Source organism: Talpa europaea (assembly GCF_964194135.1).
Source record: "Talpa europaea genome assembly, chromosome: 4".
Classification (NCBI taxonomy): Eukaryota; Metazoa; Chordata; class Mammalia; order Eulipotyphla; family Talpidae; genus Talpa; species Talpa europaea.
Window position 1 is genome coordinate 84,310,143 of NC_140070.1, and position 23,765 is coordinate 84,333,907.

General features: G+C 33.6%; 1 protein-coding gene across 4 annotated transcripts in view; it reads left to right on the forward strand.

The window, feature by feature from the left end:
• Positions 1-23,765, forward strand: part of EPHA6 (EPH receptor A6) — a gene marked incomplete at both ends in the record, with an annotated part of 657,283 nt that overhangs the window by 268,846 nt on the left and 364,672 nt on the right. For all 4 annotated transcript variants that reach the window (XM_084232801.1, XM_084232803.1, XM_084232802.1 and 1 more), the window contains one exon: positions 8,462-8,797. In XM_084232801.1, coding sequence (XP_084088927.1) covers positions 8,462-8,797 — 336 coding nt within the window. The remainder of the gene's footprint in view (positions 1-8,461; positions 8,798-23,765) is intronic.

Below are 23,765 nucleotides of genomic sequence, written 5' to 3' on the forward strand. Positions count from 1 at the left end.
TTAACTGCAAAATATATAAAAGAAATTACAATTAAGAAATCTAAAATGCTGAGTGTTTTCTCTAGCAACTTAATCTATTTCATATACTCAACTTTATTTCTCAGGTGACTCATTAATTGTATATCCTGTATGCTTTAAAAAATGAGCTGGGAGGAACACTTCACAGTATCGTGTCTTGGTCAATTAGGGTTGCATCGAATAGCAGTTCAGAGTGCAGGATACCTTGATGCCTGCCAAGAAGCCTATTATCAAAGTAACTATCTAAGGCTTTTTCCAGGTCAGAAGGAGAATATATTCACTAAAAATTGTAGAAACAAAGTAAGAAAATGAAAGTTACTAAGAAAGTACTGCTCAAGCAGAAAAAGTAGAAATGTTCAAGAGAAATGAAGTGAAGGTATAATAAATGAATGTATGAAATGTTAGCAGAGTATAATTCTGCAGCATTTTTCACTTTGTTGTCTTTCATGTGTTTAAATAAATAGTGTTGTTTTTATAACATTTATGTAACTTAGTAGAGTTCAGAAAATAAAATGTAAATCATATATTGAATAAGCTAATGCACATTATTAATGAGTTCATGTTTTTTTGTCATCTAAGTATGTAATCAGTCAAGTACTTTGTGAGGGAAAAAAATAGATTCTTCCACCTTTGTTTTTAATTCCCTGGCAAAATCATGTATTTGTATATTTGTATTTGACATGCAGTAACAGTGACTGGGAAAAATAAAAGTTGCTCTGAAGCTAATGTTGTAAAATATGCTTTCTTTTTTGCTGGGAATAATTGACTACTTGAGAAAGTCATTACTTAGAGTAGAGCAAATAGTTTATTGAGATCAGCAGGAGTGGTATTCTTCCTTGATTTACCAGCCCTACTCGTGTCTCTCACTTCTGGATGAGGGACACAGAGGTATCCCTGTACGCATAGGTACCCCTGCTCAGTTTGTATTTTCTTCTTTTGTTCCCTCACCTGTTTGGATTTGGTTTTCCTCCACCCCTTTTTCTTAAGCTCAAGTATTACACAAAAACCATTCTGATTATCTTACAACTGAAATACGAAAGCATAACTGATTGGTTAGGTGAATCATCTAGAAAACTTAAATAAGGGACCAGGAAAATGAATAACTATAAGAAAGTGAAAATCACAATCAACAAACAACTATGAACCAGAGACACTCTATGAGGGATGGGGGGCGGGGAGGGGAGGGATTGGGGTCAAAATAAGGGGGTTGCGATTGTATGGGGAATATAAAAATAAAATTTAAAAAAATAAAATAAAATAAAAATGAACTAACTAACTAAATAAATAAATAAATACAATGTAGCAGCCATAGTTTTGCAGAAATCAGAATACACGTTGCAAAGATGGATTTTATTACCACTAGCAGACTATGATATATTCTAGACCTGTATTATTATAGCAAATGATACTACATACTCATCTCATGTATTTCAGTGGTATATTTTTAAATATTTAAAATGACCCTTATATTACAAAATAGACACATAATTAATGGATATCAGTTTCCTCAGTTCAGATCATTGATGTAAGATGTCACATGAGCCTCATGGAGTTTCCTAAACACAAATACTTCAATTTTTATTTAAACCGAGCTTCTTTTACAAAATCACCTGGGAGAAGTTCCTCTATAGGTAAAGATGTTAGAAGGTTATTCTGCTAATGTTAAATAATTAAGTTACCAATTGCTGTCAGGATGATTCTCTTCCTGACCTCCACAGTTGAAACTCAGAGAGAATTGTTCCATTTAATATTATCTACTTGCACAAAGCAGATCAATTTCCAAAAAGCATCTGTAATTTGAAAGAACATTTATAATTGTTCCTCCAATGTTATGCATTTTGAGAAAGGCTTATTAATTTCATTTTAATCTATTTATTCATTGTTTAAATTTTCCTTCTAATTATGAAAGAGCCTGGTCTCTTTTATAAAAAAAAAAAGCACTCATTTGTAATGAATGTTTAAACATAATTAACTCATGGCAAGGACTGTATATACGTTTGCATGTTTTTATATGGTGTTAGGAAAATTGAATAGTGTTTGGCTGAAAAAAATGCCAGGTTGCTCATTATTTACTTTGCATTTCTGATTGTGTTTTTATCATACATATGATTTTGTCCTTTAACTCAGCCTGCATCATTATAGCACATTTCTGTAATTCTTATTAAAAGTCTATTCTGTGGTTTAATATTGAGCTTTTATTCCCTATATTGATGAGGCTAGTTAATGAGTTTTTGAAAATTCTCTCAAGCTTTAATTATGTCCCTGTTCTATAGAGTAGGAATATGAGATCTTGAATATTTACTTTTCAAGTTTTTTGAGTGTCTACATAGTTGTATTTTCAGAAGCTTTTATCTCTTCCCAATGTGTAGAGGTTTGGGTGGTTGCCCATTTTGTTATAAATCTGTATTAGTCAATCTCTGTTTTCGTAATATAAACACTATTTTATAGTTCTTAAGTAATTTTACAAAGATTATAACCTTGAACTCTACTTTTCAATATCTTATAAAGTTTGTACTATGTGAAAAATTATTCTGTGATTATTGCATAAAACCATGCATTCTATCCATCCTCTTAGTTAAAGCAGATGTCACCATGGATCAGGCTATACCAAACAAAATTTGTATATATTAATGCAAATATTTCAGTGTGATACGTACATTCTGTAATTTTCAGTCACCTGTTCTATAAAGTGAGGATAATAAATGTCATACATTTTTACTGTGATAACTGAATCCAGTAAATCATATAAAATATTCAGTATACACATTAGAACAAAATGAATGCTCAAAAATGTTAGCTATATTTTTAAAACATTATATAAAAGTAGTCAGTTCTGTGTCATGTCAGAGGAAGTTTTACAAGGAGGTAACACCTATATGAGGACATGAAGGGTGAATAGGAATTTTCAATTCCAAATAACCAAAGGAGGTAAAGCATGTCCATAGGTACTGAGATGCAGCAAAAGGAAGAGGCTAAAGGATGGGCCTTGTTGTAAAGATACATATTGACAAGTTGAGAGGTTTAGATTTTAGTCTGGAAGTGATTTGTAGTTGATCTATTAGATTTTGTTTTCTTTTCTATTCTTTTCTTTTCTTTTCTTTTGGAGTTTTAGAAATAATAGAAAACCTAAAAAGAATCATCTAAGTGCTCAGTCATAGTACCATGAAAATATTAATGGATAACAAGTCTTACCTTAGACATCAGTATAACTACTGAAATACACGCAAAAATATTAAAGAAAATGAGAATATATGGAACAAAAAAATGTTGGAAGCATGTATGCTTCAGTAGTTTGAGCAACATTGACCTTGAAGATTTAATTCTCAATTGCTCTTCTGTTTATCAAATTTTCAATGCTCTATGATTACATGTTAAAAGAAATCTATTGTAAGAAGACAAATCGTTGGCCATATTTGTGTTTTGAAAATTTGTACTTGACAGTATTCCATACTTTTTAAATTTATTTGCCAAAGTTTTTCTACTGATAGGATGAATGCAATGTGATAGAATAAAATCTAAACTTAAAAAGATCTAAGTATTGATGTGCAACTAATGCTTTTTATGACCTTGACATACTTAAAGTACTTTCTTGGATCCAGTTTCTTTATCCGAATAAATTGGTTTAGTCCCTTCTCTGTGGCAAGGTTGGAGCCCCAGTTTATGATTACTCATCATCCGTTTTCAAGTAGATAAATATTTTGCAAACAAAACTTATGGGTAGCACCTGAAGTGGTTTACAGGCAGAAATTGCAAAATTATTTGATATAGATGCTGTTCCAATAAAATACATTTCAAATATTATGTAGAAAGGAGATTAGATTAACATATAGATGTAGATAAAAAGTTAAATAAAAATTTTGAGTTATACTAAGAGATACATGATGAAAAGAATGACTTTTGGAACTCTAACTTATATCTGTATATACTTAACCTGTCAATGAATATTTGTATTACATTGTTAGAATCTAGAATATACTTTTTCATTTGTTCCCATTTATTTACCCTACTTTAGTAAATTCTACAATTTACTCATTTAACAAGCTTTTGTATAAACATATCTCTGTGCTTCAATATATATTTTTTAATGTTCTCCTTGACACGGATTATCATAGAATTATTTTTCTCATTTGTATGCACATAGACTCGAAGAAATCTGCTTTTTATTAGGTAACTACTACTACCACAGTCTTGGTAGTTGTTAACTTAATAAACATGTTTAAATTATTACCAGATAGTAACTTAAGAACTGATAAAATTTTTAAAAAGTTGGGATTTGAGTGATAACCTTTTATAACTTAATTTCCTCAGCCATATTGGACTACATCTTTATTGTACTTAAGGTCTAAATAAATGCATCTACAAACCACAATTAGCTGTAGAATTATGGGTGAATACTCACTTTGTAGTCAATATAAAAAATTCCCCAATTGTTAATAAGTTAGTATTTCTCCATAATTGCAGACATGAAATGTTTGTCACCAACAATTGATTTAATAACTGAACTGTGACTTCTCCTGTATTAGCTTTTAAGGGTGATCTGTAAAATGCCAGGAATCCTCCAGATGCTTCTTGGAAAAACTGTTCCATGAGCAAATGTTTGGTGAAATGTATTCAACAAAGTGAGGCAAATCGTTATTACCTTTGTTTCAATATTAGCCTGCCAGTAGCGTGTCACTGAGTACTCATTTCTGTATGATATCCCATGGGTCTAGAGATATTGTACATTTTATATTGGGGAAATACAATTCTGTTTAAAAACACTTTGCATAATAAAACTTAAAATGAAATAAAACAGGGCATCCCTGGTGGCACAAGGGGTTAAGCACCACATTATGAAGCAATCCACAGCCTCTACAGCACAAGTTCGATCCCCGGCTGGTCAGGGAAAGCCCACATGGCGAGGCAGACCTCTCCTGTCTTGCCCACTGCTCCCCTCGGCAGTGTATTTCAGTCAGTCTGCCTGTTCTGCTCCCCACTCTCTCTCTGATGAGTCCTCTCACCCCCCGCATCTTTGACCTGTACCCCAGCTCTTGTATGCATAAATAAATAAATCTTTAAAAAAATGTACTTAAAAATAAAATGAAATAAAACAAAACAAAAACCATAGCACATCTGCCCTCCGCTATGCTGAGAGGAACATGGTGGGTGGGGAAGTGAAAGGCCAGGTGTTTTTCTGCCAAGGGAAGGATCAGCACTGCCACAAGCTTGTCATGGGTTGTTTATTATTAGAGCACTGTCCCTTTAATTTTTAAAAGTGTAAGAAGAAATCCAACTAGAAGCAAAAGAAAAGATGAAGAGTGGTAGGGAGGAGGAGAGAAGAAGAGTAAGACGATGGGCAAATTCTTTTCTAGATAAACTAATAGAAATAAAATTATAGTTTTGTGTAGTTTTTATGTTGTTTATATGATGAGCTTGTAAGACAGCTAGTTGCAAATCAGAATAATTGCCCTTTTTTATGAAGTCAATCTGTAAGGTGAAATGTGGAGATTGCTTTTCTTCTATGTAAATTACTTATTTCCTTTAAAGAAAAATATCAACATAAGGAAATCCCTGAGAGTTTTCAATACTGATCTTTCCCAAAGGGTTGTTCCTGCTAAGATTTTTTTTCCCATCACTGTGTCACATAATCTTTGTATAATTTATAAATGATAACAAAGCAATCAGACCACATTCATAAAGGCCCAGTGACACATAATTTAGTTGAATCTGAGGATTAGAATTAATTGACTCTCTTTGTTCCAAGTTCTAAATCTTAGTAAATGATTCACTGCATGTCATTACAGCTTAATATTTGCATGAAATCACAGTTTAGCTGGCATAATTTAACAGCAATTAAAAAGCTATTTAATCGTTGTGCAAATTGGTATGAGAGCCCTCAAGTAAGAAGGGTGCCTGCCTCTTTTTTTAAAGTATCTCCAGGCAGACAGTTATATACTTGCAGACACCCATAACATAATTGATAACATTATTCCTACTCATGGAAATATAAGTGAATAATAATTCATGTTTTCCATTATAAATAAGAGAAAAGAACAACAACAATATGAACATGTCATTCTGTAGGAAAACATTATTATGATAATGATAATGAATCTTTATCTCTCAGGCAAAAGTTGAGGTTGTAGGTAAAAGCTGCTGTTATTCATGTTCTTTAATTTATAATCTCTTACATATTGTCTGTCCTTGTTTTTTTTTTTTTAAGATTTATTTAAAGATTTATTTATTTATTTATGCAAGCACTGGGTACAGTCAGAAGCGCGGGAGGGTGAGAGAATTTACCAGAACCAGAGCAGGGAACAGAACAGGCAGACTGCCAAAGTACACTGCCGAGGGGAACAGCGGGAGCGGCAGGAGAGGTCTGCCACACCATGTGGGACCCTCGCCGGTGGCTGGATTGAACCTGCACTGTAGAGGCTGCGGGTAGCTTCGCAGCACAGCGCTCAACCACTGCACCACCAGGGGAGGGCCATTGTCTGTCCTTTCTAAAGGAAGTTGTTTCTGAGACTTTCTGTAATATGAAATGGCATAAAGCAAGGTATACAGCAACCTTTTGGAAAAACTAACCATCTCATTTATAAGTCTAGCTTCAGGTGATACAGACATCAGGTCCCTGCACATCAGGCTGCTTATATTAGGATCCACAAAAAGAAACACAATATATAGCACTTCCCACACTTTCAGCCAGTACAGTAGGTTTATGACTACGGTTACACAACTCTAGCACTGTAAAACAGATGCTCACAACTGAGTCCCCTGCACTCATTTAGACCATTCCCTGCACTGCAGTCAGAATGCTCTTTCAAAAAACATATTACTCCCATATGTAAAATCTATTTCTTCCTGCTATACTTAGAAAATATCCAGACCTAGCCATTGAGGCTAGCTTTCTTGCCATTATATAGGTCCTTTCTGTTCCTTAAAACTCATTACTTGCTTTCTCCTTTTGCATTCTAGTGAGTTATTTTCTGCTAGTTCTATGACTATTTTAAGATCTTTCTGATGAAAAACCTATACATCTTCTACCCCAATATTCTTTCCTCCCCCTTACTACCTCAGAGAGGCTTTCTCTGATTGGTAGTTTTTATTTCAGCTGATTTTCTTTGATTTCCATTATTGCATTTTGCTGTCATTTTGAATTTTATACTTCTGTCTATAAGTGTTACCTGTCTAGCTATTCAAAAAAAAAAAGCAAATAATAAGAAAGCAGGAAAAATATCAATCACATTCACATTGCAAGTGCAAGATCTACCACAGTATGCAATACATTTAGTCATCACTGAAAACAATTATTTATTTAATGAATGAAAACTTGTATCTTAAAATGTATTAGAAGCCTATTTCAAAACTTCAGTTTCTTTTCGTGGAGATTATGTCATAGAAAATTTCGTCTACCCTGCTTAGTAAATTATCCTGATCACAAAAATTTAAATAATTGCATATTTCTTAAGCTTGGTCTTCTAAAATAAGGTAAAATTGTTATTTCACTAGTTATTGATAAAATGATTTATTTTCAAAATATCTATTATACACATAGGCTCTTACAGAAAGGGTTCCATGGTACTTCACATATAGCACATAGCTCTAAGCCTGGCACCTACTCATATTTGTTCAATGAATCCTGTGAAACTGAGGTTTGAAGGACTTACTAAGTCTTGATTATTGATATAATTTTAGGAATAATAAAGCACATTAAGTACTATATGAAATATAATTGGTTATGCAAAAATAGATGACTGAGGAACTATTTTCATTCATTCCTTGGGACTAACTTGATTTATGAGAGTCTGGAAGACAAGTAAATTGTGTAGGTTGCGTTGTCATCTTTTAAGAACAGACTTAACTGTTTAGTAAAGTAAATCTAAATAAAAATCTTATCACCGTACCTGTGTACACCCTCTTTCCATAGAATGTTTTTATCCCATACAACTGGCATGGCCCTCGTAAAAGTATTTGTGCTGCCTCCACTTTCCCTTTCTCTTCTTCTTCTACCAACAGTTTGTCCACTCTAAATTTAATGATTATTCATTCTTAACATATATGAAGTAGATCCTTAGGAATCATCACAGTTAATGAATGGGAGCTTTATCTACAAATCAATCATAGTATAAAGACTGAAAGATTGAACACAACATGTTTTATATATGTATTTTTTTTCACATGTTGAAAATGGTGATGTAATTCTTAAGATGAGATTAATGCCATCACATAACTTTAATGTTTTGGCTGTTATCTATGTTCAGGAAACAAATAGTTATAATTGCTTATAAAAATATCTTTCTAAGACTTAAATGTTTTCGACCACATTTTTTTATGGTTCCCATTAGAAGAAAGAGCTCAACCTAATATAAAAGACCAACAAGTATTTATTGATGAAGTTTTTAAGTTAGCACCATTATTCATTGTCCTATACATGTACATTTGTTCTTTAATTGCTTTTCTCTAGGACCACCTTCAGCTCCTAGGAATGTGGTTTTTAACATCAATGAAACGGCCCTTATTTTGGAATGGAGCCCACCAAGTGACACAGGAGGGAGAAAGGATCTCACATACAGTGTAATCTGTAAGAAATGTGGCTTAGATACCAGCCAGTGTGAGGACTGTGGTGGAGGACTCCGCTTCATCCCAAGACATTCTGGCCTGATCAACAATTCTGTGATAGTACTTGACTTTGTGTCTCACGTGAATTACACCTTTGAAATAGAAGCCATGAATGGAGTTTCTGAGTTGAGTTTTTCTCCCAAGCCATTCACAACCATTACAGTGACCACGGATCAAGATGGTAAGTTCTGCTGTAAGTTCAAAACAGACTCATAATTCCCTTTTGTTGCATAATATCCCTGTAGACCCTGTAGTGCACTAAGGTGCACTAAGGTGGGCTGTATATTCTTGGCACTACAGAGGTGATTTCCTGGTGGTTGTTCTTGTTGTCTCCCAAGGTGCAGAAAGATATTTTTGATATTACTTCTTAGTAGTAGTAGTAGTGCTTCTAAGGTCTAAGCATTTTATTTTTATACAATCCTATACCAGTACATCTTATAAGTAAATTTATATTATTTACCAGTGAACATCATAAATTGAATTGTCCCACTTATGCTGTCATGGCTTTGCTATGGCAAATAAAGCAAATAGTAAGATTTGTGTTAATTATAATTCATATCTTTGTAATAGAAACATTACAGCCAACATGTTTGACCATGATCCACTCTAATAAGAAATGTCAAGAAAATATCCAGTAGTGTAACCAAATGCTGTTGTCTAGAAACAATTTGTAAAAAATAGTACAACTATCTTTTTAAAAAACACAGTAGTTTGCTGTTAAATAGTCCTTTTATATCACTACAGGTTTTTTACTACAACATAGTTAAGCATGAACACTCCTGTGATTTTTACAAGTATATATATTCTTTGATTTCCCCAAAATAATTTATTGCAGCATGATACAGAAAAAGTTTCAGAGATTGTAATAATTCCCTTTGGGAAGCATTCATATCCACATGTGGATGCACAAGTGATTGTCTTATAGCAGAAAGTCTCCTTATTTATTAACACATATGTGAGGCAAATTTAAAATGATAAATCTATTCTTATGCACTGTTTGCTAGGTCTGCTATAACACCACAGACAAGGTACCTTCAACAGCAGGAATTTATTTTCTCACAGTTTGGAGGCTGGTAGTCCATCTGAGATTAATTTTGTCAATGGGGTTGGTTTCATTCTGATGCCTTTCACCTTGGCCTGTAGATAGCCATTTTCTCCCTGTGTCTTTACATTGTCTTTCCTCGTGCATGTCTGTGTTCTGACTTCTTCATATAGGACACCATCATATTGGATTAAAGTCCACCTATATCACTTCCTTTTCCTTTTATTATTTCTCTTCAGACTTTATTTACAAAAACAGTTGAAGTTAGGGCTTCAACATATAAATGTTGGAAGGTTACAGGTTAGCTCATAACATACATTAAGATAGCATAAAGTGGTTTTTAAAATAAAAGTTGATAGAAAGGTTTGAAATACTACTTAGCAATAAAAAAGAAACAAACTATTTTCATACACATAACAGAAGAACTTTAAGGCCACTATGCTAAGTGAAAAAAGCCAATTTGAAAAGTGTTGTATGATTCACTTAGTATTGTATGATTCGCTTAATTACATTCTTGAAAAACACAATTATAAATATGGGGACTAGATTAGTGGTGGTCAGGGATTAGGATTTGGGGTTGAGAAGAATATCACTGATAGGAAAGAGCCCTGTAGTGATAATACAGTTATATATTGTGATTGTGTTGGTAATTACATGAAGCTATATATGTGATAAATTACATAGAATTACACAAACACACACATAAGAGCTGTGTGGATTTTTACCAATGTCAATTTCTTCGTTTTGACATTGTGCAAATTTGCTATTCGTTAACAGTGGGGAAAGCTGGGTAAAGAGCATGTGGGGACCGCTACATATTTTTGTACATTTCTGGCATTCTGTAATTATTACAAAATTAGACATTAAAATATTACTAAACCTTTGAAATATGCATGAAGAACAGTTTAATATTCTGCTAAAACATATTTGAAATGGATGCTAATCAAAATATTATATGTAAATCCAGTTTATGCTGATAATCTTCAAAAATGCATCCAATAAATAAAGTGAAGCTTAAAAATATTGTACAATCACCATCTTGTATTTACAATGCAATTTTCCCATTCATTTAACAAAAAGTTCCACATCATAGAATATTCTTTATTGTTCAAAATGGAATTCCTATTTTCTCTTTCTTTTCTCCTTTCCTGTAGTATCAGCAAAACCTTGTCAATTGTGTCTTAAGGATAAAACTGATAGGGTCTTCTTTTCTTCTCTGCATTAGTACATCATTTCTAAGACTCTTTTTTCTATCACCTGCTAAAAAATATAATCCAGTACAGTTATTCTTAAAAATCAGGTATAAGTAATTTAGGTTGGGAATAAAAACAGTATATCACTTTAAATTATTAAAACTGTGTTTACATATTTTTATAAATACATATAATAGTCTTTCTAGAATTAGTTCATTTAGCCTACCTTTCTACGTTTAAGAGAACATAATATAAATTGTTTCTTACTTTTAAAGTGAGAGTTCATTAAAAATGTATTGCTACAATGACAGAGGTATTTTAAGCCCAAAATAATACGTAGGATCCATATATCGAGAACATATATTCTGGAAGGATAATATCATTAAGCAATCCTTCCCACTAGACTTATCTTTGATGAAGAATTAGAAGAAACAACTATTGAGAAAAAAAAAAAAAAGAAACCACAACTGTTAATTTTACTGTTTTAGATATAAAAAGTAATAAAAACAAAGCATGTATAACTCTTATTTGAAACGTACATAAAGGTCCCAAACTGAAATGAATTATTGCTACATATATAATTAACAACATTATGACCAGACTATCTCCATGTCATAATTCTGAGAGACACCAAGACCCTCTCGCTTCCTATCTGAAACCCGGATATTAGAAAATCACATCTTTTAAAAAAGCAGATAATTCAGGGCCTCCCCGGTGGTGCAGCAGTTGAGCGCTGGGTTGCGAAGCTGCCCGCGGCCTCTGCGGCACCGGTTCGGTCCCCGGCTGCTCCCCGGCCACCTGAGGAGGATCCCACATGGCGCGCAGACCTCTCCTGCCGCCCGCTGCTCCCCTCAGCAGTGTGCTTCAGTCCTTCTGCCTGCTCTGCTCCCTGCTCTGGCTCTGGTGAATTCTCTCACCCTCCCACACTTCTGACTGTACCCAGTGCATGTATAAATAAAGGAAACAAACAAATAAAATAAATAAATAAATAAATAAATAAAAAGCAGATAATCCAGGCAAGGGGAGCATTGTGAAATGTTAATCTGTGGATGTATCCAGTAACTTTTTTCTTATCATCTGGGATGAGATCCTAGTGTTGGGGAAAAAGAAGCTTTTAAAAACTAGGGTGTCCCTAAATCAACATTCAGCTGTTTTCATTGTGTGCCCACCTTAAATATAATAGGTTTCCTGTTGCAAAATGAAGGGATCCCCTTATCCCACTTGCACATTTTTGGACATTCTCTTTATTAACTTTGAGAAGCACTCTCCAAAGCGAGCTTATAATACATTACAATTTCATTGGATTTAGGGGATCATGTAAATAATTTTTCTGGTTATCTGTAGATTATATCTCATTTTGTTACTATAATAGAAAATTGATATCTGCTACTCATACAACTTTATACAACATGTATGCAGTTGCATATATGCAATACAACATATGTGCAAAATATATAATTTGCAAGTCAAGGTTGCTCTGAGACCAATCATTCTCCAGGTCTGGAAGATAAAGACTGGTCTTTCGGAGGAAGCAACATTTAATTTCTGTACTCAGAGATGAGTAGAATGTAACCAGGCAAGATGAGATTGGGAGAAGGGAAAGAACTGAGTAGAAGGAATCAAAGGTTGAGAAGTTGAAGAATTAGTCGTTGATGGCTAATGTACAAAGAACATCTACGAAGTTGATATTTTGCAGAGATGTCCAGCAGGATTTACGATGGTAATGAAGATTTAAGTTAAAATTTGGAAATGACTGGGTATCTGCAAAATAGTCAAGATGAGTTATGTATTTATCAGAGATACTGATATATTATCAGGGTCACAAATAGGGAAAAAATAGACATGAAAATAGTATTCATGAGGTGATAATTATATGAGAAAGGAAGGAAAAGAATAGAGACCAAAAAAATATGTACAGTCATATTCATTATGTTTGTACTGCTCTGTGGTGCACAAAGTAAAACATGAGAATATAAAGGAAGTTTCATTAAAGTTCCTTTTATTTCATGTAATTGACTATATGTGTGTATATGTATATGTACATATTTTCTCATATATAAGAAATAATAATGAAATTAAAGAGCCCTGACTTAATTGTTTGCTGTTTGTTTACAGCACTTATCGGTAGTTAGGTGAAACATTCCTTGATTGTTCTGATTCTAGTTGGATAAATAAGATTATAGATTTAAGACTATGACTCTCATAATTAGGCATCTTTGCAATAAACCTTAATTAACTGACTTCTACAATTCCTAAAAGCTATATTTGCAATGTTCTATTTTCATAGTTTATTTAAATGGTTTTTAAAGGTGTTTCATTTAAAGAGCAAAATGAGAAAGCAATACCTAGGAAACATTTGATTTTAATCTTCAGCGCATGCTAGGAAAACTAAGGTGTGCAGATCAGTGAAAGAAATTATGCAGGTTATAGACAGTAAAGGAAAATGTTAATCATGAATAGTCAACTTCGAACAAATTATGTTTGTAGATATCCTGACTTGTGCAAAAACCTTTAAGGGACCATGTTCAAAGTGAAAGACATGCTAAATTACAAACCAATTCTGCTGATTCTTGCTAAAGGGTCTTTAAAGCAATTATTGTCAGAAACAGGTTGGCCAGTTCATTGGTTTCTTAAAATATACGTTCAATACTTCTATCTCTGTTCATTGGGTGACTATTCTGTATAGGTCTTGCCTTAGGCTTCCACTGTGACTGCAGATTTCATATTGTTGCTCAGGTAGCAATAATTAATTTAACTGACATTGAAAATAGACTTAAATCAACAAAAATCTCCATATATTTATAAACTTGAAATGATTATTTGATTTACAGTTCATCGAATTTGCAAATACAATCTAGTTCAAACTTTTGCACATTGCTGGAGTAGGTAATTAGTAGCACCATAAATATTTGTTCACCCTTATGTATGTATTTTATGTCTGGATATCTCTCACAGTCCTTACTGTTTTTCCAATTATTGACATCAAATGTTCCTTTTCTACAATCTATGTAAGTCATTTAGGAGTGAAAAAAAATCAGTATAAAAGTTTAAATGCTTACTATAATTTCAGTGAATACACACAAGTGGCAAGAACTTGTTTGAAAAATAACTATAAACTATTTCTTAAACATAAGAAAATTAAACTATATTTCTAAAGCTACAGATAATTTATTTGAAGGTTAAAATTTTCCTGTATCATGGGAAAACTGTTTCTCTTCTTAAAAGTATGCTGAATATTTTATTTATAGAAGATAACTAAGTGTGAGTGTAATCAAACTAAGTAACTGTGGTTCAGTCAAATATCAAATTATAATAGAGTCTGGATGACTGTAACCTTTGTTTTTATGCCCCCACAACATCAAATTGAATCCAAGTCTGTATCTTTTTGTGACATGTATCTTTTTAATAAATCAATTATATAGAAAAGCCCCTTAGACCCTAGCAATTAATTCACTGAGATTGGGCAAGTGTAGAAACTGAACAGCTGCCAGTCCATTATGTACAATATTAGATATTTCTCTATTAATGTACCATAATATATGTTTTCAATAGTTTACTTTCCTCACCAATATATAAGCTTCTTGAGAGTACACAAGATGTGTTGATTAAGCATATCCAAACTCTTACTTTGCAGTGTCTGTAACTTAAAACACCTATGTTGATTACTTTACCAGAAACTGGAGCTAATTTCTGTTGATTTTTCATTCCTTAATATATTAATTCAAAAATATTCATTGAATAATATTTGCCAGGAACTGCTTTATGGGCTAAAAATATTATTATTTTAGTACCAAATAATGATATGTCCTATGAAGAACATCTGCAGGCTAAGAGATTTGGAAGTAATGGGAAGAAAGGTATTTTATGAAGGAAAATTAGACACCTCTTTTGATCACTTGAGAAAAACATGAGTTGAAAAGAAAACCCTATAAATAAATATAAAAGACTTTTCTAGGTAGTAGGAACAAAAGGATCTGGACTTAAAGTTAAACAGAAATTTGTCTAGAAAGTAACAAGAAAATATTAGTACATATGAAAAGGCCTTTATTCCTCCCTCATATCTGAAGGAGAGTGTTGGAGGCATAAAGTATTCCTAGCTGACAATATTTTTTCTAGAGTAAGTATTTGGAATACACCATTCCCTTCTTTCCTCTCTCAGAGAGAGTTTTTCCAGAGAAGTGTGATGTTAGCTTGATCCGAGTACTTTTGTAGGTTATCTGCTTCTTTCCCCTTGCCAGCTTCAAAATTCTTTTTTTGTCCTGAAGTCTTGAAAATTTTACTACTATATATCTTGGGTCCTTTCGCTTCCTAGATTTATACATTCTAGGTGTGGGGAAGTTTTCCTCAATTATTTCCTGAAGTACATCATTTTCTGTTCCTTTCTCTCACTTCCTCACTTCCTGCTCTGGTATTCCTTGTTAAATCTTTTTTTTTTTTTTTTTTTTTTGGTGGAACCCTCAACGGTGGCAGGGGAACGAACTGGCGCTGCAGAGGCTGCGGGCAGCCTTGCAGCCCAGCGCTCAACTGCTGCGCCACCAAGGGAGGCCCCCTTGTTAATTCTTAATGTGCCTTTTACTCATGGAGTCAGTTTTGGAGTGCTTCTTCTTTTTCTTTTTGTTTTATTTTGTTTCTCTCTTTCCTGCTCTACCCAGGTTCTTTGAAAGTTTGCATGTTCAGTTTCACTGACTCATTATTCCAATTAATCTAGTCTACTTTTGTGAGTTTCTCCTGAATTTTTCATCTCCTGTATTTCTCTTTTGAAATCCTGAAACTCCATCTTAATCTTATTTAGAGTTTCATTTTCTGTCTCTAGTTCCTTGATTTTATTTCTAAGGACAATCATTTGTTTTGCTGAGTTTTCTTTCATTTATTTGAATTTCTATATCATTATCATTCTCAACTCTGTATTTGAGAAGGAGAACATACCTTCCATGTCTATGAATTGGTTTTCTGGAGACTTGTTCTCTCTCTCCCTTGAGGCCTCATGTTGCCCTTACTAGTTTTGGAACCTGGCTGCTATACTTCCTCTGCTCGTGGCTTCTTACCCCACAATCTCTGGCCAGGAGTCTCACCTATATGGGCAGGCTTTTTGGCAGGATCTCAGAATAGGTCATAAGGCATCTGGCCACTCTAGCTGTCTCTGACATTGTTCTGGGGTCTCACAAGTCTGCAGGTACTGGCAGGGAACTTATGGGAGGTAACAAGGCCGCTGTAGCTCTGGGCGGGCACTGCACGGGTCCTGCAGAAGGTTGCACTGACTGGTTCTTATGGAGGTCCTGAGTCCTCAGCTGGTCTGGGCAGGTCTAGCAGTGTCTGTAAGGCTTCAGTTGCTCTGGCACACTTCCTGGCATGTGTACCAGGTCTCACTGGTCTGTGTGGTCACTGGCAGGATCTCACAGAAAGTTGCAAAGACTCTGCCAATCCAGTGGGTTCTGACAGTCTTGTTGAAGGTCGTGAGGCTTCTGCTAGTCTGGGTGGGGCACAGTGGGGATCTTGTGCTATTCTTACAGAATTTTTAGCCAAAGGTTTTAATCAACACTAACCTATACTTTCATAGCAATCATGCTTTTTTTTCTTTTCCTTTGTGATCATATATCTTGGTGAACATATATAGAGAAAAGTGTTTACACCTAAGTTTGATTTTAAGCAGTTAGCTTTTAGAATCAACAGCTGTTTTTCTGAGCTCTTCTTTGCACATTTACAGGAAAGGACACTAATTTTCTCAGTATAAGATAAGATCTTATTGCAGTTATAATGTCTCTATGTTAACCGTTTTAATGGCATTTGTCTGTACAAATTGCAAAGGAGTGGTAGAGATTGTTCATAAAAATATTTTAAGTCCTGTAAAAATAAATCTAATTAGTATTGAAGATAAGTACATATGTTCATATTATGCATAATCTATATCTGTCATATGATGTAAGGCCTACTTTATGGTTAGAGAAATGTCTGGGAAATTGCCCATTTTCAATGCAGTTATTTGTTTTGAAAATGGAAGTCAGTTTAAAATAATTAACTAAACTCTGTCTATAAAACAAAATGACTGATTGGGATAACTGATTAATATGCAGTTATTAAAAACTGGGGTTGTATTTTTTTGTATTTTCTAAAAGTCTATTTTATATTTTTTAATAAGGGCTGAAATCTGAAAATTTAAGAATAAAATGAAAATATTTTCAATGTTGACATTATTCTGAACATTATTAAAAATGTGAAATGTCTCTCATAAATAACTTATAAAGATTAAAAACTAATTGCTGACCTTTTAATCAGACTGAAGTTCCATACAGCATCTTTAGATTAAATAGTTTTTTTTTTCTTCCATGTGTTCCTCAGCACTTTTCTGTTTGGTTTGGATTCTAAAACAGTCAGTTCCAGCTACATAATTTGTGATGCCCAGTGAAAAATGAAACTGCAGGACCCTTTGTTCAAAAAGCAGGAAAAAAGGGCCATTAAAGGTACTAAAATATAAAGCTTTTTCCTTCTGTAATTTCTCTTTCTCAACTTGTCATGGTGCTTTTTAGTTGCCATTTAATGTCCTTCTAAGTTAAGAAAAAGTGCAATTTCCAATAATTAGCATAAACTTTACTATTCATCTTTATATTGCTTATTGTCACTTTAAAATGCAAATATAAGAGGATTTAGCTCATAGGATGAATCATCAAAATTGTACAGTTTGTTTCCTGTACTGTCTTCCCCATGCCTAGTCCTGAAGGAAACCAGAACAGAATAATGTAGACCAGACTCAGAAAGTTTGGGATGAGAAAGGGAGGGTCTCTCTAGGAACTAATCCAACCCAGAGAGCACTCCTCTTGAAGGGGATATTGGTAAAGAGAATGCAAACACCCTCAGGGTCCTATAGCCTTCCCAACCCACTATGGACTGGAATACTCCAAGGGTCTTTAAACGTCCTCCCTGGGAACTGTTAGCTACCTGCATAGGTTGGGTAAGAAACTTAGCCCCACTAAGACATGGCTTGTGTAGAAGAAACAGCACACAAGTGCACATAACAGCCAGAGTTCTATAATCCCTAGGATTAGCAGCCCCAACTTAGATCCTCCCTGTGTACATGCCCAGACCCCATCTGGAGACCAGGTGCAACACAGGAATGTGGTCCCCTCTCCTCAGTTGTCAACCCAGTTACTTTACCTGGTGGAGAGGCAGAGATTAGAAGACTATGTGGTTCAGAACAGGGAAATGTGCACAGGAAAACAAATTTGAGGAAGTAGCCAGGCTGGACCTTGGTTGGAGCCAGAGATTCTGACTCCTAATGCATGATCCATTGTCTCCTCAGATTTCATTCGCAAAATATGGGTTCAAAGATGAAATTAAGAATTTCTAAATGACAATAGCTGAACATTAAATTTTAAATAGACTGGTAAACTATGTAGCTGCTAGGTCACAGACTCATAAAGCTAGACCAGAAAACATTTTATAAAATAATAATGTTACTGTTTTTCTCATTTCCCTCTATGTATTAGTCAAAGAATGAAATTTGAACAAATTTTGTCAGTGACTTTGATATACAAAGTACTGTGCTATATGTTGTGTAGTGAAAAAAGATGCCAGATGCCAGCAATCAGTCTCATTCTCTAAGATTCACAAGTGAAAATTTACCTAAGTGAAAATAACTACACTAAATACATGATATCTGAGTCAATATACATTTTAAAGAATTGAGTACCTTAAATATTACTTTGTACACAAGCCCCCCAAATATGTATAAAGTAATAAATGATTAAATAGTGATATGACAGGCAGTGAATGTTGACATTTCACTTACCTATTTTTATGAAATGGACTGATTGTTTGACCACATATATATTCTGTTAGGCTTGAGCAGGGAAAGCTTTTAATAATAAAATATAGCTTCATAATGCTATGCGAAATTTTTGACATAGATTTCATACTATAAATGTGGCTATCAATAATGTGTGTTCTGCTGTATGTTATTAGTCACTTTCAAGGTATATCCTAAGAGAGAAAAAAATGTTTCTTTTCCTCAAAATAATTATGACATAATTCATTGGATTATTTGTTTTCATCCTTTTAAATTGTGGTCCAGCTTACATGTTTCTGAAGTAGTTTTTCATTAAAGCAAGTAAATAATATCCTAAGAATAATAAATAGATCTATAACATATGAATAGAACATATACTTTTTACCCCATTTCTTTTCATCTTTAAACACTTTATTTTATTCTTCTGATGAATTACTAAATCTCTAAGATACGTGCTGCCTTTCATTTTGTAACACTCATGTGAATTGATGCCCTCTCTTTTTGAGTTCCTATTTCAAGGTTTCTTTATAAAATAGTGAATGGTTGACTATTTTCTATCAATGAATTTGGGTTGCATTTTGATATATTTATCTCATAGTTATATATTATCTCTATTTTATATATTAAAGTTGTTTGAATTACTTTTGTAAAGGTGCTATGGACAGCTGTAGATAGGAGTTGCACATTTAGATTCCTAGAAATTAGGAATACATTCCTCATTCTATTTTTTATGAGAATAAATACTTAATGCACTGAATAGTTTTGAATATTTAAAATGTTCAACTGCTGTTTTATTTGGTTGTTTTACAAAATGTGAGGTACTTGAGGTAAGAGAACAATTAAACTCCCCTGGTAGCACAGGCGGTCGAGGATCATGCTGTGAAGCTGTCCATAGCCTCTGCAGCGCCGGTTCCATCCTGGCCAGCAGGTGAGGGTCCCACATGGCGAAGCAGACCTCTCCTGTAGTGCCCGCTGCTAGTCAGTGTATTTTGTCAGTCTGCCTGTTCTGTTGCCAGCTCTGTCTCTGGTGGATCCTCTCACCCTCCCACGCATCTGGCCTGTACCCTGGTTCTTGTATAAAATAAATCTTTAATAAAAAAAAATGCTCCCTAACTATATATTTAAATTTAAACTATAAGTGACATGCAAAATTATTTCCTAAAATAAACTATTTTCTACCATCTGAATTTTATTAATCTAACTGTTGCCAGCTTATATTAGTTCTACACTTACAAGTTTCCATATCCCTTAAATGATCTCAAGAGAATGTAGACTTCAGTTACCATTCATTACTCAGAATGCAGATATGAATGTTATATCATTATATAAATAAATATATCAAAAAAATGTTATTTTTTCCCCATTGTGAACATCTCTGAGAAAGATTTCCTTTTCTATATTATCTTTAAGTTGACTGTTTGGGGGTGGTGTTCCATATAATTCACCTAAGATTTTCCTTCTGTGTTAGCTTATTTTAAAATAAAATAGAAAACATTGATTGGGTTTCAGAAGATGGAAGTTTCCATCACTATGTCTTGATTCTTTATCGACAGGAAGACTATCAATAGAACATTTTAGTTAGAGCATCCCTACTTAATTCATTTACCTTTTGCAAGTGTATCATCCCCAAAGCAATTTTTACCATTGTTCTGCAATTCTATATTTCTAGTAGACTGGAAAAATGTTCTGCATTAATGATAACATATCTTAAAGGAGCCACAGGAGGAGTGACAGTATGTTGACCTAAGAATTCTTGCTAAGGTACCTCTTAGACATACTCTCATGGTAATCTGAGGACCTCTTAATGTGTACCTCTTTAATGACTACTATGGCAAAATTAGGCTCTAAAAAAGGAGACTTCTCTCCAGAGGGAGAACAAGAGTCATGCAATCAATAAAACTTCTTAAAATCTGAATGCTCGCACCATTTCATGTTACTTCCAAAGAACATTTGTGCAGGGGGAAAAAAATCTTAAAAAATATCCTGAAAATTAGTTTTTGCAGAATCCACACAATAAAATCCCATGTGTTGGGATTTTTATTAGAATTAAATATTCAAATAATTAGTTCTTAAAAATGTAGCATAATTTTAAAATAAAGGTTTATTTTTGTGAAATTTAAGCAAAATATTAATTTTCATCAAATCTCCTTAAAGAGTATTGCTTTAAATTATTGGTTTTATAAAAGTATAGTGAGTTTCCTAAAAACATCATGTTATGTAACTTATTGATACTTTAAATATTAGATGTAGATAACTTAAGATGTTTATTACTTTATTAGAAATAAAATTTTACAAATAAATTTTTCTATGACATAATTTTTATCTGATTTGCACAGTGAAAAAGAATTACTAATGAAGGATGAAATGCAAAAAGTAACAGATTACATTGGTTTTCTGGTGATCCTTTTCTCAAAATACATCCTTGCTTTCTTCATTCATGAAGAAGTAGGTAGTTTTAATGACAATTCAGCTCCGAAATCCTTGTTCTTATGATCCAGAATGAAATAGCTTTCTCTAAGCTATTTTCTGTGTCCCAATTTTTAAATTCCATTCTCTACTTTCTTAAATTTTCTACCATCTCTGGTGGCTCACAGTCTTAGAGGGGGAATAAAGTCATAACCCTGCCTTCATGTGACTTTCAAGTCCAGTACAGCTTATCAAGTTATCAGAAGCACTATAGGCGGAATATGGAATGAATTATCCTTTATTTGACATAAATTTGATTTTATAAGGAAAACTGTAGTTTAGTGTCAAAAGAATCTAAAATCATTATTGCTTATTTAACAGCTAAGAAGAATAAACATGTTTGGGATTTAAAACAGACAAAAGTTCAGCTTCTGCAGTGTCTAAACTTTATGCATTAACATGGAAAACATATAGTTTTATTCTACCGAATCTTGCATAAAGAGCCCTTTATTTTCAAATTCTCACTTTTTAACAAGTAATTGTTTTTTTCACGATTCCATTCTTCACTAACATTTTGCTTAATTTTCTATATAAAAATGTCTTACATGGGCCTCCCATGGTGGTGCACGAGGTTGAGCACAGCGCTGTGAAGCTATCCGCAGACTCTGCAGTATGTATTCGATCCTGGCCGGCCAGGAAGAATCCCACATGGTGCAGCAGACCTCTGCTGTCGCACTCGCTGCTTCCCTCAGCAGTGTATTTCAGTCAGTCTGCCTGTTCTGCTCCCCGCTCTGGTGAATCCTCTCACCCTCCTGCACATCTGCCCTGTACCCCGGTTCTTGTATGCATGAATAAATAAAATCTTAAAAAAAAGAATGTCTTACAAAGTATAGATTTCAATATTTCCAAAAATTCAGTGCACTGTGTTTGTATATTGATCATATCATCTGGTGCTGGGAAAATAAAGGTAGGAATATTAGGAAATCCAAAATTTAGTATTGCTCCATTAACCTTTTTTAAATGAATTTTCATTTAAAATGCCCCCTGAGGGCCTCCCCTGGTGGCGCAGTGGTTGAGCAAAAAACAATTTTTGATCAAAGACACAGAAGAGAGAACCTTGAAGAAATTTCCTTTTTTTTTTTTTTTTTTAAGATTTATTTATTTATTTATGCATACAAGAGCTGGAGCACAGGCCAGAGATGCAGGGGTTGAAAGGATTCACTAGAGACAGAGTGGGGAACAGAGCAGGCAAAATGACTGAAATACACTGCTGAGGGGAGAGCAGGAGAGACAGGAGAGGTCTGCTTCGCCATGTGGTTTACTCCCTGGCCGGGAATTGAACGCACTGCAGTGGCTGCGGGATAGCTTCATAGTATGGTGCTTAACCCCTCGCGCCACCAGGGAGGCCCTTGAAGAAATTTCTTAATATACAAAGAGATTTAATATAGGATAGAGAATACATCTGAAATCAATGGAAGACAAATGTACATCATTAGCTGAAATTTGTTGAGGAAAAATTAGTATTTCATATATTTCCAGTTAATCCTTAACTAAGAAAATTCCATAGATAAGACCAATATCAAATGACTAAAGAGATGGATGTTAAACCTTAAGAAAAGGCAAAAATATAACTCAATAATGAATGAAAAAGCACAACAGTAATTTTTAAAATAAATTTAATATACACAAAAAACATTCTTACTAAAATCAAAGAAATGAAATTGAAATAGTGATAACTGATTTTCTTCTAATCATATTTGTTTTGTGTTTTCTGGGTTTTGGGGCTTTTTTGGTAAATGTAATGCTTGTGACTGCTTCAGGTGTGATTTGGTTAAAACTCTCATTTTACTAGAACAACTACAAAATTATGTAGCAATGTGTTTCCAGCACCTTAAATTATTATAATATTTAAATCCACTACTACATGTTAATATCTAGGAAAGATAAGACATATTGAAAACTATGTGTATGTATAAATATGCATTATGTATAATAAGGAAATGTGTAAATTTTCTGAGTAATCAAGATTAGATAAATAAATTGCATTATGTCTGTAGGATAGAATGTTTATATCTATAAGGTGGAAGTTTAATGAATGAGAATAATGCTAACAACATTGTGTTCAGGCCATAGAAGTAATACTCCATACATTATCCAATTATATGCACATGTAGTCATAAGAAATAATTGACATATACAGTAGTTATAAGAAAATAAATATCAGCAAAATTTTCTATTGTTAGCACCATTTCTGCCTGTTTGGTGGTATTATTTATTTTTTCTCTAAAGTGTCTTGTAAGAGCCTTCGTGATCTAACCCTAATTATCCTTTTATAACTTCTTGTTTTTACCCTGTCACAGTAATTACCATGTTCTGCATTTCACCAGCATGTCAACTTTTTAAATAGGGTTGTCAATAAATGTTTATATCCCCAAGGTCTAGCATAGTACTTTTACATAAAGTCGATGCATTAAATGTTTACTAAATAAAGTAGTGTGTGCTTATATAAATATACATACATGCATAATTATATGTCACAAACATGTTAATTTCCAACACATTAAAAGTGAACCTTGTAAAGCTTTGCTATCTAATACTTTTGCCCCTTAGTTGTTAAGTACCCACTAAGGACACCAGCAATAAGTATTCAATTCACAGACTCATCGTTCTGGTAGAGACCTATAGGAGGCATGAAGCTCCATGGAATAAACCTAAGCAAGAATGCTCT